Genomic DNA, 14,374 nt, shown 5'->3' on the forward strand with positions numbered 1-14,374 from the left:
TATAACTGACCTTGAAATGTCGTTTGCGCAAATAATTTTGCAGAACGAAACCTGTGTTTAAAACCGATTACACAATAAGTTTGTTTCCCTTATTTATCAGTCCGTAAGATGTATCATCTCATAGAAATAGACTTGTCCAAATGTGGACAGGTGGAAAACATCAAATAAAGTACTGAATATTAACAAATCATTTGGAATTTTCTTGTTTCATAGATAAAAAAAAATATCGTTCATTGGTAAAAAACGAGAATTCATGACAACAGATTGACCCAATATTCTCGTTTTTCCAGTGGACGAGTCTATTACATTTTTGACACGTGTGTTCAAACTTATTTTCGTACAACGTTTTTACATTTTTTACTTTATCAGTTTTCGTGCTTGAAGATCATTATTCACCAAGTTTTCTGGAATTGATTAAGAGCTACGCGAATCTGTTTTTCTTGTTTGTGAAATGACGATTTAATTTCGTCTTTGTCCGTGCAACCCCCCCCCCCCCCCCCTCCCCTTTTTTTACAGGAAATGATTAGACAATTTCATACGATGTTTATGACAGTTGAGCAATAATATTTCATCAAACTAAAATTTAAGAAATGATGACAAAAAAGCATAAGAAACATATTATTAGAAAGGTGAAATATATATTTATTTTGCATATTTTTCTGGCTTGAAAATTTTTTTTTTTTCCCTGACCGACCGACCCGACTTTTTCATGGGGAAAATCCGTAAACCAACAAATTAAAAAAACCTGACCTAATATCCTGTTTTATACTAGGTCTATGTACAGAGTTGAATTTTAAAGTGCACGATGTAACATTGCATAGGTAGAAATATCATAATATAACTACTCAGATACAAAACTTTTCCAAATTTAAAGTCTTTGGATTTCAGTTGATAGCACCTGCCACATGCCAGATACAAACTCACAACCTCAGTTTTTGCAAGCATAATACAGTAGTTAGACTACTTGAAATAGCCCACTTGGCCAAGGAGGCCATTTTAAAAACTGAAAAAGTTTTAACTCCCCAAAAATGGATCATTTTCTGTAATAATAATTTCATTTTTTATTTAGTCAGTGCATGTAGAAGTGGAGCTATAAATTGTGGTCCTGGTACATGTTATACAGCTAATAGGACTGGATATTGTGACTGTCCTCCAGGATTCTTAGGTGATAGATGTCAAAGTGAGTATGATACTACAAATTACAATATAAAATAAGGAGATGTGGTATGAGTGCTAATGAGACAACTCTCCATGGAGACACTGTAACATGAGGACCCTATGTAGCATTAAGACATGATGTACCATGGAGACACTATAACATAAGGACACTGTAGCATTAAGACATGCTGTACCATGGAGACTCTAGCATAAGGACACTATGTAGCATGAAGACAGGATGTACCATGAAGAAACTCTAGCATAAGGACACTATGTAGCATGAAGACAGGATGTACCATGAAGAAACTCTAGCATAAGGACACTATGTAGCATGAAGACATGATGTACCATGGAGACACTCTAACATAAGGACACTATGTAGCATTAAGACATGATGTACCATGGAGACACTCTAACATAAGGACACTATGTAGCATGAAGACATACTGTACCATGGAGACACTCTAACATAAGGACACTATGTAGCATGAAGACATACTGTACCATGGAGACACTCTAACTTGAGGACACTGTGTAGTATTAAGACATGATGTACCATGAAGACACTCTAGCATAAGGACACTATGTAGCATGAAGACATGATGTACCATGGAGACACTCTAACATAAGGACACTATGTACCATGAAGACATGATGCACCATGGAGACACTCTCAGTGTAATATAAGGACACTATGTAGCATGAAGACATGTAGTTCTTTGATACACTAACAAAAGTACATTATCTAGCATCATGACATGCTGTACCATGGAGACACTCTAACTTAAGGACACTATGTAGCATGAAGACATACTGTATTATGGAGTCACTCTAACATAAGGACACTATGTAGCATGAAGACATAATGTACCATGGAGTCACTCTAACATAAGGAGACTATGTAGCATGAAGACATGGTGTACCATGGAGACACTCTAACATAAGGACACTATGTAGCATGAAGAAATGATGTACCATGGAGTCACTCTATCATAAGGACACTATGTAGCATGACGACACATAGTTTGAAGACACTAACTAAAGGACACTATCTAGCATGGTGACATGCTGTACCATGGAGACACTAACATAAGGACACTATGTAGCATGAAGACTTGAAGTACCATGGAGACACTAACAGAAGGACACTATATAGCATGAAGACAGGCTGTACCATGGAGACACTCTAACATAAGGACACTATCTAGCATGAAGACATGATGTACCATGGAGACACTCTACCATAAGGACACTATGTAACATAAAGACATGCTGTACCATGGAGACACTCTAACATAAGAACACTATATAGCATGAAGACAGGATGTACCATGGAGACACTCTAACATAAGGACACTATGTAGCATGAAGACATGATGTACCATGGAGACACTCTACCATAAGGACACTATGTAACATAAAGACATGCTGTACCATGGAGACACTCTAACATAAGGACACTATATAGCATGAAGACAGGCTGTACCATGGAGACACTCTAACATAATGTAGCGGGCAGGGGCTTTAAATGCTTCAACCCAAGAGTTTTTACTCAAATTTTATGAGTAGTTTGTAAATTACAAAGTCAGTATGACAAGATATGAGCTGGTCAGTATAATATAGGCATTTGCTAAAAGTCACATAAATAAGTTTCTATATTTTATTCATTTCAAGAATCATATGTTTTTATTTATTCAAGATATGACAAGAATCTTTTCAGTATAATACATGTAGTAATTTATCTCTACACTCAAGAGATATTTTCTTATTTATCTCTACACTCAAGAGATATTTATTAATTTATCTCTACACTCAAGAGATATTATGTTGGTGTGTCAGAAAAATACATAAAAAGGCTGAGTTCTGCTATCTTACTAAGAAAATAAATTTCCTAAGAGAAAATCCTAACTTCAAGTGAATTTAACCAGAATACCTCTTTCTGACATTTTTGTATATAGTTGTAACTGATACCTCACCAGTTACATAAAAAATGTTTATTATTAGTAGTTATATTTAGAACCTTTCCTGAATAACTAACAATGAAATACAGTTTATACCATACATAAACTGTATTGTTTATTATAATTTCCAGACCTTTAGGAAATTATCCCTTACTTGTCAAATGTTTTCCTATTTAATCCTATTTATTACAAAAAGACAACGTTAACAGTAAACATGAACTTCAATGAACAATTTCAATAATCCTAACTTTTAAAAGATAAACTAGAAATAAAGCTCTAAAGAGTCTGCTAAAATGAAATATTCCTTTTAAACTTTGAAAACGCTAACTTTACTATTTTCCTTTACAATTTAACCTTTTAAAAAAATGAAGTTTCTAAGAAAAATTAACCATTTTGACTAAAATAATTTACCAGCAAATAAAATACTAACTGTAATAAACAAAATTTTGAGCAGAACTGACGACTAGCGTCGAAATTACGCCAATGTTGTATTGTTGGCAAAGATGGAAAATCGTTGGATTGTTGGATCGCACGCTTGCCGTCCAACTAAATTTTTGAATTCTTAAATAAATTACAAAAATCACAATATACAATTTTAGTAACCTTTATATAAGAAACAAAGTTTGCATGGTACTAAACAAATCTCTATGGTAACTAAAAATACAACAATATATACAGCGCCCCCGGAAGTCACAATACATAAACAACATTGCGAAAAGTTATGTGTGTCACCGGCGGACCAAAATGACAAATAGCAAGGATAGTGAGCATTAACATCTGCAAAACATTGAAGATGTTGACTACAAATACTAAAAGGAATTACAAGAAGTATGTGAAAACAGTTGCCAACACGTAAAAATAGTGTTTTTATTGAACAATCGTCCCAAGTGACACATGGGTTCTACTCCGCATGTCAATACATTTCATTCATAAATTCTAGCACAGGTGTGTGGAATTTACTACGATTTACTACGATCTACTACAGTTGCTACAATTGGATCTTCACAAAAATACAAGACATACAGTTGGATTATTCAGTGGATTATTACTGTGAACTGGTAAATTATAACATGAACTTCAACTGGTTTATCAAATATATGCAAATGGCAGTAATTCAATATTTCTACAAGAATCATAATCTTATAAATGTTCTAACTTTACTTTATTAAATGTTAATTAAAACTTATTTGCTTCAATTATCATATGTTCCAGACTACGTAGTATAATACAATTTATTTCACACAGTTACTGTTTCCTACATAATAACTTTCATAAAAAATACAGAATATTAAACAGTATATGCTTTATTAGTACCAATTTAAAACATACATCAAAAATATCTTACATGTCTATGTACTAGACTTACATGTCTATAACACATCACAATAAAATACATGTACCCTAGTCTTCGTACTCTCCAATAAGGACACTATAGCATGACAACATGATGTACCATTGAGACACTCTAACATAAGGACACTATATAGCATGAAGATATGATGTACCATGGTGACACTCTAACATAAGGACACTTTGTAGCATGAAGACATGATGTACCATGGAGACACTCTAACATAGGGACACTATGTAGCATGAAGACAGGATGTACCATGGAGACACTTTAAAATAAGGACACTATTTTGCATGACAACATGATGTACCATGGAGACACTCTAAAATAATGACACTATTTTACATGATGACATGATGTACAATGGAGTCATTCTAACATAATGACACTATTTACCATGAAGATATGTACCATCGAGTCACTCTAACATAATGACACTATGTAACATGAAGACATATAATGTACCATGGAGACCCTCTAATATAAGGACACTATATAGTATGAAGACATGAACATGTGATTTCATGATTTTGCAAAAGTCAGCATACAAACTAATTGAAATAGTCTAATTCGTTGAACACCTAAATTCATAGTTCATCTGTATCCTGGAAAAACCATGAAATTTGGTATCTGAACAACAATAATAATATATCCACAGTAAATGATGTTAAGAGGTTACAAGCTTGTCCAGTTAAGTTTGATCTTTTAAAAATTATTTATGTTTTAGATGATCCTTGCTCAGGTGTAGATTGCAGTGGTAATGGACAGTGTCAGTTTAACAGAACAACTGGACAGGCTATGTGTATGTGTAATGGACAATTTAGTGGAAAGTCTTGTGAAAGTGAGTTCTTAACTAAACTAAGATTTTACACAATAAAGCACAAATATATGAAATCTTTCTTTTTTTATTATCAAACGTTCATCTTGCAGTGATTACTATGTAGTCTATTAGGGGCATTCACAAGAAAATGATTAGATGCAAAAAGAAGGACATTGTCCTGAATCTCCTGACAGGGAATCAATAAGTCAAGTAACATTTTTTATATTTGATACTTGTTTATACTGAGCTAAAGTTGAGTACTGTAAGTTCAGAAATTAATGCAAGGTTTTTATTATTGCGAAAAATGCAACAGAGTTGTAAACACATTAATTTAAACCCTCATTTTGAAATATTTTATATGAATTAAATATGATTTTTCTCAAAATGGTAAAAATTAAAGGACATTTACATGATTTAAGCTTAAAATGGCAAATTCGCAATAATAAATGCACGCAATAATTTCTGAATTTACAGTATTTAATGAAAAAAAGAAGATGTGATGATATGATTGCAATATGACAACTGTTCACAAGAGAACAAACAACACAGAAATTAACAAATATAGGTCACCATAAGACCTTCAACAATGAACAAAGCCCATTATGCATAGTCAGCTTTATAAGGCCCTGAAATGACAAATGTAAAACAATTTTATATGAGAAAGCTAACAGCTGAATTAATTTATTCAAGTTCTCATTTACATCCCTAGCCTTAATATACCATATAACATTACACTGAAATGCTCAGTTAAAAGTGATATTTATTACTTATTTCAGTCTCTCCGTGTGACAACCCTGCTTCTAGGTGTTTCCATGGTGGTAGTTGTACATTACTGGCAGATGGAAATATCAATTGCAGCTGTCCTGATGGATTCTCAGGTGATCGATGTGAATGTAAGTACTAGGATTAGAAAGTATGGATGTTGGAGGAATGATACAAATATAAAATTAACTTCATGATAACCTGTTTTATACTAGGCCTATGTACAGAGTTGAATTTTAAAGTGCAAGTTGTAACATTTCATAGGTAGAAATATCACAATGTAACTACTCAGATACAATATTTTGACTCTTTAGCTAACCAGTCATTGGTCTAACTCCTTTAAAATGTATATGGCTGGTGGAAAATCTTCAAATTCCAAATTTAAAGTCTTTGTATTTGAGTTGAATGTACCTGCTACATGTCAAATACAAATTCCAAACCTCAGTTTTTACAAGCGTTATACAGTAGTAAGACTACTTGAAATAGACCACTTGGCCAAGGAGGTCCATTTAAAAATTGAAAAAGTTTTAACTCCCCAAAAATGGATCATTGACTGTATATAATGATTTCAATTTTTATTTAGTCAGTGCATGTAGAAGTGGAGCTATAAATTGTGGTCCTGGTACATGTTATACAGCTAATAGGACTGGATATTGTGACTGTCCTCCAGGATTCTTAGGGGATCGGTGTCAAAGTAAGTATGATTCTACAAATTACAATATAAAAATAAGGAGATGTGGTATGATTGACAATGAGACAACTCTCCATCAAATTTCAAGTTCAGTTGAAAATAAAAACTAACAAAAAGTGTTTAGTATATAACTTCTGACCAATCAGAGAACAGTTTCTTACAATAGAATATCTGAAATGAGGGGAACGTACATATGTTACTCTGCGTGGGCTGTATAGCCAGTCAGAGTTAAAAAACAGGAACTGTATGGTTAGCTTTATAAGGTTCTTATATGATAGAATTTAAAACAATTCAATGGATCAATAAATTTTTCAAAGAACATGGAACAATTCTAAAATTTGAAATTCGTTTAAAAAAGGGACAAGTCAAACTTGTAACGAAATATTTTGATTAAACTCAAATCTTAATTTGGCTTTAATGTTGAGTTTTATCAGCAATGATGCTTATATTTGGCAAAGGTAGAATTTAAATGCTGGAGCCAAATCAATCATAGAATTTCACTAAATTGCATATTATCTTTTTTTAGTAGCATGAGTCTTTTTAGCTCACCTGGCCCGAAGGGCCAAGTGAGCTTTTCCCATCACTTGGCGTCCGTCGTCCGTCGTCGTCGTCGTCCGTCGTCTGTCGTCCGTCGTCGTCCGTCGTCTGTCGTCGTTAACTTTTACAAAAATCTTCTCCTCTGAAACTACTGAGCCAAATTAAACCAAACTTGGTTACAATCATCATTGGGGTATCTAGTTTAAAAAATGTGTGGCGTGACCCGGCCAACCAATCAAGATGGCCGCCATGGCTAAAAATAGAACATAGGGGTAAAATGCAGTTTTTGGCTTATAACTCAAAAACCAAAGCATTTAGAGCAAATCTGACATGGGGTAATATTGTTTATCAGGTCAAGATCTATCTGCCCTCAAATTTTCAAATGAATGTGACAACCCGATATTGGGTTGCTGCCCCTGAACTGGTAATTTTTGGGAATTTTTGCTGTTTTTGGCTATTATCTTGAATATTATTATAGATAGAGATAAACTGTAAACAGCAATAATGTTCAGCAAAATAAGATTTACAAATAAGTCAACATGACTAAAATGGTCAGTTGACCCCTGAAGGAGTTATTGACCTTTATAGTCAATTTTTAACCATTTTTTCGTAAATCTTAGTAATCTTTTACAAAAATCTTCTTCTCTGAAACTACTGGGCCAAATTAAACTAAACTTGGCCACAATCATCATAGGGGTAACTTGTTTAAAAAATGTGTGGCGTGACCTGGCCAACCAACCAAGATGGCCGCCATGGCTAAAAATAGAACATAGGGGTAAAATGCAGTTTTTGGCTTATAACTCAAAAACCAAAGCATTTAGAGCAAATCTGACAATGGGTAAAATTGTTTATCAGGTCAAAATCTATCTGCCCTCAAATTTTCAGATGAATCGGACAACCCGTTGTTGGGTTGCTGCCCCTAAATTGGTAATTTTAAGGAAATTTTACTGTTTTTGGTTATTATCTTGAATATTATTATAGATAGAGATAAACTGTAAACAGCAATAATGTTCAGCAAAGTAAGATTTACAAATAAGTGAACTTGACCGAAATGGTCAGTTGACCCCTTTAGGAGTTATTGCCCTTTATAGTCAATTTTTAACCATTTTTCGTAAATCTTAGTAATCTTTTAGAAAAATCTTCTCCTCTGAAACTACTGGGCCAAATTAATTCAAACTTGGCCACAATCATCTTTGGGGTATCTAGTATAAAAAAATGTGTCCGGTGACCTGGCCATCCAACCAAGATGGCTGCCATAGCTAAAAATAAAACATAGGGGTAAAATGCAGTTTTTGGCTTATAACTCAAAAACCAAAGCATTTAGAGCAAATCTGACATTGGGTTGAATTGTTTATCAGGTCAAAATCTATCTGCTCTAAAATTTCGGATGAATCGGACAACCCGTTGTTGGGTTGCTGCCCCTAAATTGGTAATTTTAAGGAAATTTTACTGTTTTGGGTTATTATCTTGAATATTATTATAGATAGAGATAAACTTTAAACAGCAATAATGTACAGCAAAGTAAGATTTACAAATAAGTCAACATGACTGAAATGGTCAATTGACCCCCTAAGGAGTTATTGTCCTTTATAGTCAATTTTTAACAATTTTCATAAAATTTGTAAATTTTTACAAACATTTTTTACTGAAACTACTGGGCCAAGTTCATTATAGATAGAGATAATTGTAAGCAGCAAGAATGTTCAGTAAAGTAAGATGTACAAACACATAATGATCACCAAAACACAATTTTGTCATGAATCCATCTTCTTCCTTTGTTTAATATTCACATAGACCAAGGTGAGCGACACAGGCTCTTTAGAGCCTCTAGTTTATCTTTGATTATGAATTTAAATTAAAAAAAACATCTTTCATGTTTAATTGCATAAAAAGATTTAAAATGATATAAATAGATACTACTGTTGAAAAAAACTATTTTTTAATTTAATTTAAATTTAGTCTATATATTTTCAGATGACGCATGCAGTTTGATAAATTGTAAAAATGGAACCTGCAAAGTTGATCCAACAACTAAACAAGCATACTGTGAATGTATTGGTAACTTCATTGGAAGAAACTGTGAAAGTAAGGAAATATACTAAAAATATATATAACTTATATAAGGAGATGTTGTATGATTGCCATAGAGACAATTGAAAATTAGCCCTCAACAATGAGTAAAACAAAAACTGTATAGTTAGCTATTTAAGGTTCTTATATATGATAGAATTTAATACAATTCAATGGATAAATAAATTTGTCAAAGAACAATTCTTAAATTTGAAATTCTTTTAATAAAAGGGACAAGTTAAACTTCTAACGAAATATTTTAGTTAAACTCAGATTTTAATTTGAATTTGATGTTGAGTTTTATCAGCAATGACGCTTATATTTGGAAAAGGTAGAACTTAAGTTTCTAATTTCTAACCCTCTTAATCATTTTTCTGGTGTTAACAAATAGTCACTGGAATTACTATACCATAATTAATATATATCTCATTTAATACATGTACTTTTCAAGGAATCTGAATAGTTTGATCGAAGCAAATAATGTATTCAACAGCTTTTAAAAATTAAAATTGCAAAGTCAAACCAGATCAAATAGTCTTGCCGATAAAACTATTTGCTCTAGTTGTATAGAAGGCTAAGAATTATTTAGACAAAGTTTAGAACGATAAAGCTATCTTTCTCTGGAATTAAGATTCAAATAAATAATTAAGACGTGATATTGTAAATAATTTATATTGAATGATAGGTAAAAAGTGACTCATTGGTCCATAAATGGTCAGGTGTATTTTGTATGTCTGGTTTCTTTTTGTTCTCATATATACTGTAAATTCAGAAATTATTGTGTGCATTCATGATTGCGATTTTGTTATTTTAGACTAAATTACGATTATTATTTTTAAGATTTTGAAAAAAATCAAGTTTAATTCATATGAAATATTACAAAATGCAAGTATAAATTATTGCGTTTACAACTCTGTCTTATTTTTCACAATAATAAAAACCTCCCAATAGTTTCTGAATTTACAGTAGTAACTTACTTACTTACTGCATTTTTTACTGATTCCAGTCTCTCCATGTGATAATCCTGCCTCTATGTGTATCCATGGTGGTAACTGTACATTACTGGCAGATGGAAATATTACATGTAGCTGTCCTGATGGATACTCAGGTGGTATGTGTGAACGTAAGTACTAGGATTAGAAATTGTGGATTCTTAGGTGATTGGTGTGAACATAAGTACTACAGTTAGAGATTATAAAACGGTTATAGTTTTAGAGATTATAAACCTGTTATCGTTTAGAGATTATAAAACTGTTATAGGTGTCAGACCACCAATTAAAAATCCCTATCTGTTCAACCAAATTTTGCAATTTTCACAGCTTTCTAAATATTTTACCTTAAGTTTAACTTCATAGAAACCAGGTATATCCTGAATTGTACATGTATCAGCTTTCTACATGTCAATTTTCACCATACCTTTAAAGCCTTCTAACAAAATAACTGCCCTTGAACAGAGGTACTCCAAAAATAAACCCTGGTTTTCTGGAAATCTTAAACTAGTATACTATGGAGCGCATTAATCCTCAATTTTTAATGCAAACTCATAGACAAGTACATTTTGGCTCGAAATGGTCTAGATATATTTCTCTTTCACCAAAAGTTTCATTTCTGCAAATTTGTTTGTTAGTTTAAGTAACAAGGAAATCAAAAGCACTAGTTTGTGTCAGAGTAGGGCTACTTTTACATACGTTTTAAATGGGAGGGAGTAATTGGTGGTCTGACACCTAAAGAGCAAAAAAAGTTGATCAGAAATCATTTGTTTTGTTTTTTCCCAATCCTTGATCAATTTGTAGTTGAAAAAATCCTTTCTGAGCATAATACAACTCATATTACAATTTCTCAACTCAATTTAAACTGACTGTAATGTAAGCCTTTGATAGAAAATACTTGAAAATCTCATTTTGGACTAGAGGAACATAAACTTTCAATATCAAGATCAGTTTTTGTTGATTTTTCCTTGTTTGTTCTACTGCTTTAAAGACTTTCCACAATTTTTACAATGTTTAGTAAAAAATCAAAGGTATTGAAGAGTCAAGAAATATTGATCCCCCTTTTTTACACTGGTGTCAGTAATGGGACTATTAACTGATCAGAAGTGCAGTCATGGTCATTTAACTGTTTCATTTACTATCAGTCAATAAAATTTAAGGTATAAAACTTTCATTTGAGATAATAAATCAGATTTTTGTTAGTTTATGCAGTGTTTATATCAGGCTATGTTATCTGCCATACACATGGTAGGCCACAATGATATAAGGAGTAAAAATCAAATAATTGCATTAAATCTTCATGACAACAATTTTCTTTGGGTAGAAATCAACCTATGTTTTAATGTTTAACACCACAGAAACAACTTTCTGTGCATTTATAACAATTTATAACATTTTTTATATGAAAGCATATTGTCAGGGTGGGAAAAGCTAAAAATAGCACAAATTTAGGTTTAAGGCTCTTAATTTGCAATATGTGACTTTTTGCTCCAAAAAAGATTATATGTGACTACTATTATTTCAAATGATCAGTTAAGACCAAAAAATCAATTGTTTTCTGAATTTTGGGTTTCACCGCATTTCTCTTAAAGGTGTCAGACCACCAATTAAAAATCCCTATCTGTTCAACCAAATTTTGCAATTTTCACAGCTTTCTAAATATTTTACCTTAAGTTTAACTTCATAGAAACCAGGTATCTCCTGAATTGTACATGTATCAGCTTTCTACATGCAAATTTTCACCATACCTTTAAAGCCTTCTAACAAAATAACTGACCTTTGTTGGTTTGTTTAAGTAAACAAGGACACCAAAAGCACTATTTTGTGTCAGAGTAGGGCTACTTTTACATACGTTCTAAATGGGAGGGAGTAATTGCTGGTCTGTTATAGTTTTAGAGATTATAAAACTGTGATAGTTTTAGAGATTATAAAACTATTATAGTTTTAGAGATTATAAACCTGTTATAGTTTTGGAGATTATAAAACTGTGATAGTTTTAGAGATTATAAAACGGTTATAGTTTTAGAGATTATAAAACTGTGATAGTTTTAGAGATTATAAATCTGTTATATTATTAAAGATTATAAAACTGTTATAGTTTTATGCTTTTGGTGGCAATTGTCGCAACTTTCCACTCATATTTTTTTATAACAGTGCTGTCTAACAACAAATATACAAAACTTTCATGTAGCATGAAAAATCGGAAACATTTTCCCTAAAGGGGGGGGGTAGGATTTTCTAGAACAGCCCTGAATATTTATCTTGTATATACCAGTATTTACTGAGACTATCAAAGATCTAATTTCAAAACTAACTTTTCCAATCACATGAACACCGATTGACAAATGTGAAATGATTTTCATATTGCAGAGTTGTAAATACATGCTACAAATATAGAATTAACTTCATGATATCCTGTTTGATACTAAGCTTAGTTGGATGTTAAAGTGCTAGCTGTAACAGTCCACAGGTAGAAACATCAAAATATAGCTACTCAGATACATTATTTTGACTCTTGAGCTAACTACCCGGTAGTCATTGGTCTTACTACTAATTATGCTTATGGCTGGTGGAAAAACTTCATATTCCATATTTGAATTCTTTGGATTTGTGTTGAATGCACCTGCCACATGCCAAATACAAACTCGCAACCTCAGTTTTGACAAGCTAGTAATACAGTAGTAAGACTACTTTAATAGATCACTTGACCAAAGAGGCCCCTTTTAAAATTGAAGAAGTTTTAACTCCCCAAAAATAAATCATTTACTGTATATAATAATTTCATTTTTTTATAGTCAGTGCATGTAGTACTGGAGATATTAAATGTGGTCCTGGTACATGTTATACAAAAAGTGGAAATGTATATTGTGACTGTCCTCCTGGATTCTTAGGCAATCGATGTCAAAGTGAGTACTATACTACAATTAATTACAATATAAAAATAAGGAGATATGGTTTGATTGCCAATGAGACAACTCTCAATGGAGACACTCTAACATAAGGACACTATATAGCATGAAGACAGGATGTACCATGGAGTCACTCTAACATAAGGACACTATATAGCATGAAGACAGGATGTACCATGAAGACACTAACATAATGACACTATGTAGCATGAAGACATGATATAAAATGTACCATGGTGACACACTAACATAAGGACACTATAACTAAGTTTATACACAATAAAGCACAAATATATGAAATCTTTCTTTTTTTATTATCAAACTTTGATCTTGCAGTGATTACTATGTAGTCTATTAGGGGCATTCACAAGAAAATGATTAGATGCAAAAAGAAGGACATTGTCCTGAGACTCCTGAAAGGGAATCAATAAGTCAAGTATCATTTTTTATATTTGATACTTGCTTATACTGAGCTAAAGTTGAGTACTGTAAGTTCAGAAATTAATGCAAGGTTTTTATTATTGCCAAATTGCTACAGAGTTGTAAACGCAATAATTTAAACCCTCATTTTGAAATATTTTATATGAACTAAATATGATTTTTCTCAAAATCGAAAAAATAGAAGGACATTTACATGATTTAAGTTTAAAATGGCAAAATCGCAATAATAAAAGCACGCAATAATTTCTGAATTTACAGTATTCAATGAAAAAAAGAAGATGTGATGATATGATTGCAATATGACAACTGTTCACAAGAGTACAAACAACACAGAAATTAACAATTATAGGTCACCATAAGACCTTCAACAATGAGCAAAAGATTTAAAATGATATAAATAGATACTACTGTTGAAAAAAACTATTTTTTAATTTAATTTAAATTTAGTCTATATATTTTCAGATGACGCATGTAGTTTGATAAATTGTAAAAATGGAACCTGCAAAGTTGATCCAACAACTAAACAAGCATACTGCGAATGTATTGGTAACTTCATTGGGAGAAACTGTGAAAGTAAGGAAATATACTAAAAACTAATTATATGATTATATAAGGTGATGTTGTATGATTGCCATAGAGACAATTGAAAATTAACCCTCAACAATGAGTAAAACAGGAACTGTAT

General features: G+C 32.1%; 1 protein-coding gene across 1 annotated transcript in view; it reads left to right on the forward strand.

The window, feature by feature from the left end:
• LOC143053681 (uncharacterized) overlaps nt 1-9,382 on the forward strand; it is a 29,632-nt gene extending 20,250 nt beyond the window's left edge. The window contains exons 9-13 of the mRNA XM_076226469.1: nt 1,070-1,180; nt 5,198-5,311; nt 6,067-6,183; nt 6,636-6,746; nt 9,255-9,382. Of these exons, the coding sequence (XP_076082584.1) occupies nt 1,070-1,180; nt 5,198-5,311; nt 6,067-6,183; nt 6,636-6,746; nt 9,255-9,382 (581 nt within the window). The remainder of the gene's footprint in view (nt 1-1,069; nt 1,181-5,197; nt 5,312-6,066; nt 6,184-6,635; nt 6,747-9,254) is intronic.
• The last annotated feature ends 4,992 nt before the right edge of the window (nt 9,383-14,374 follow it).

Source organism: Mytilus galloprovincialis, chromosome 12, assembly GCF_965363235.1.
Source record: "Mytilus galloprovincialis chromosome 12, xbMytGall1.hap1.1, whole genome shotgun sequence".
Lineage (NCBI taxonomy): Eukaryota > Metazoa > Mollusca > Bivalvia > Mytilida > Mytilidae > Mytilus > Mytilus galloprovincialis.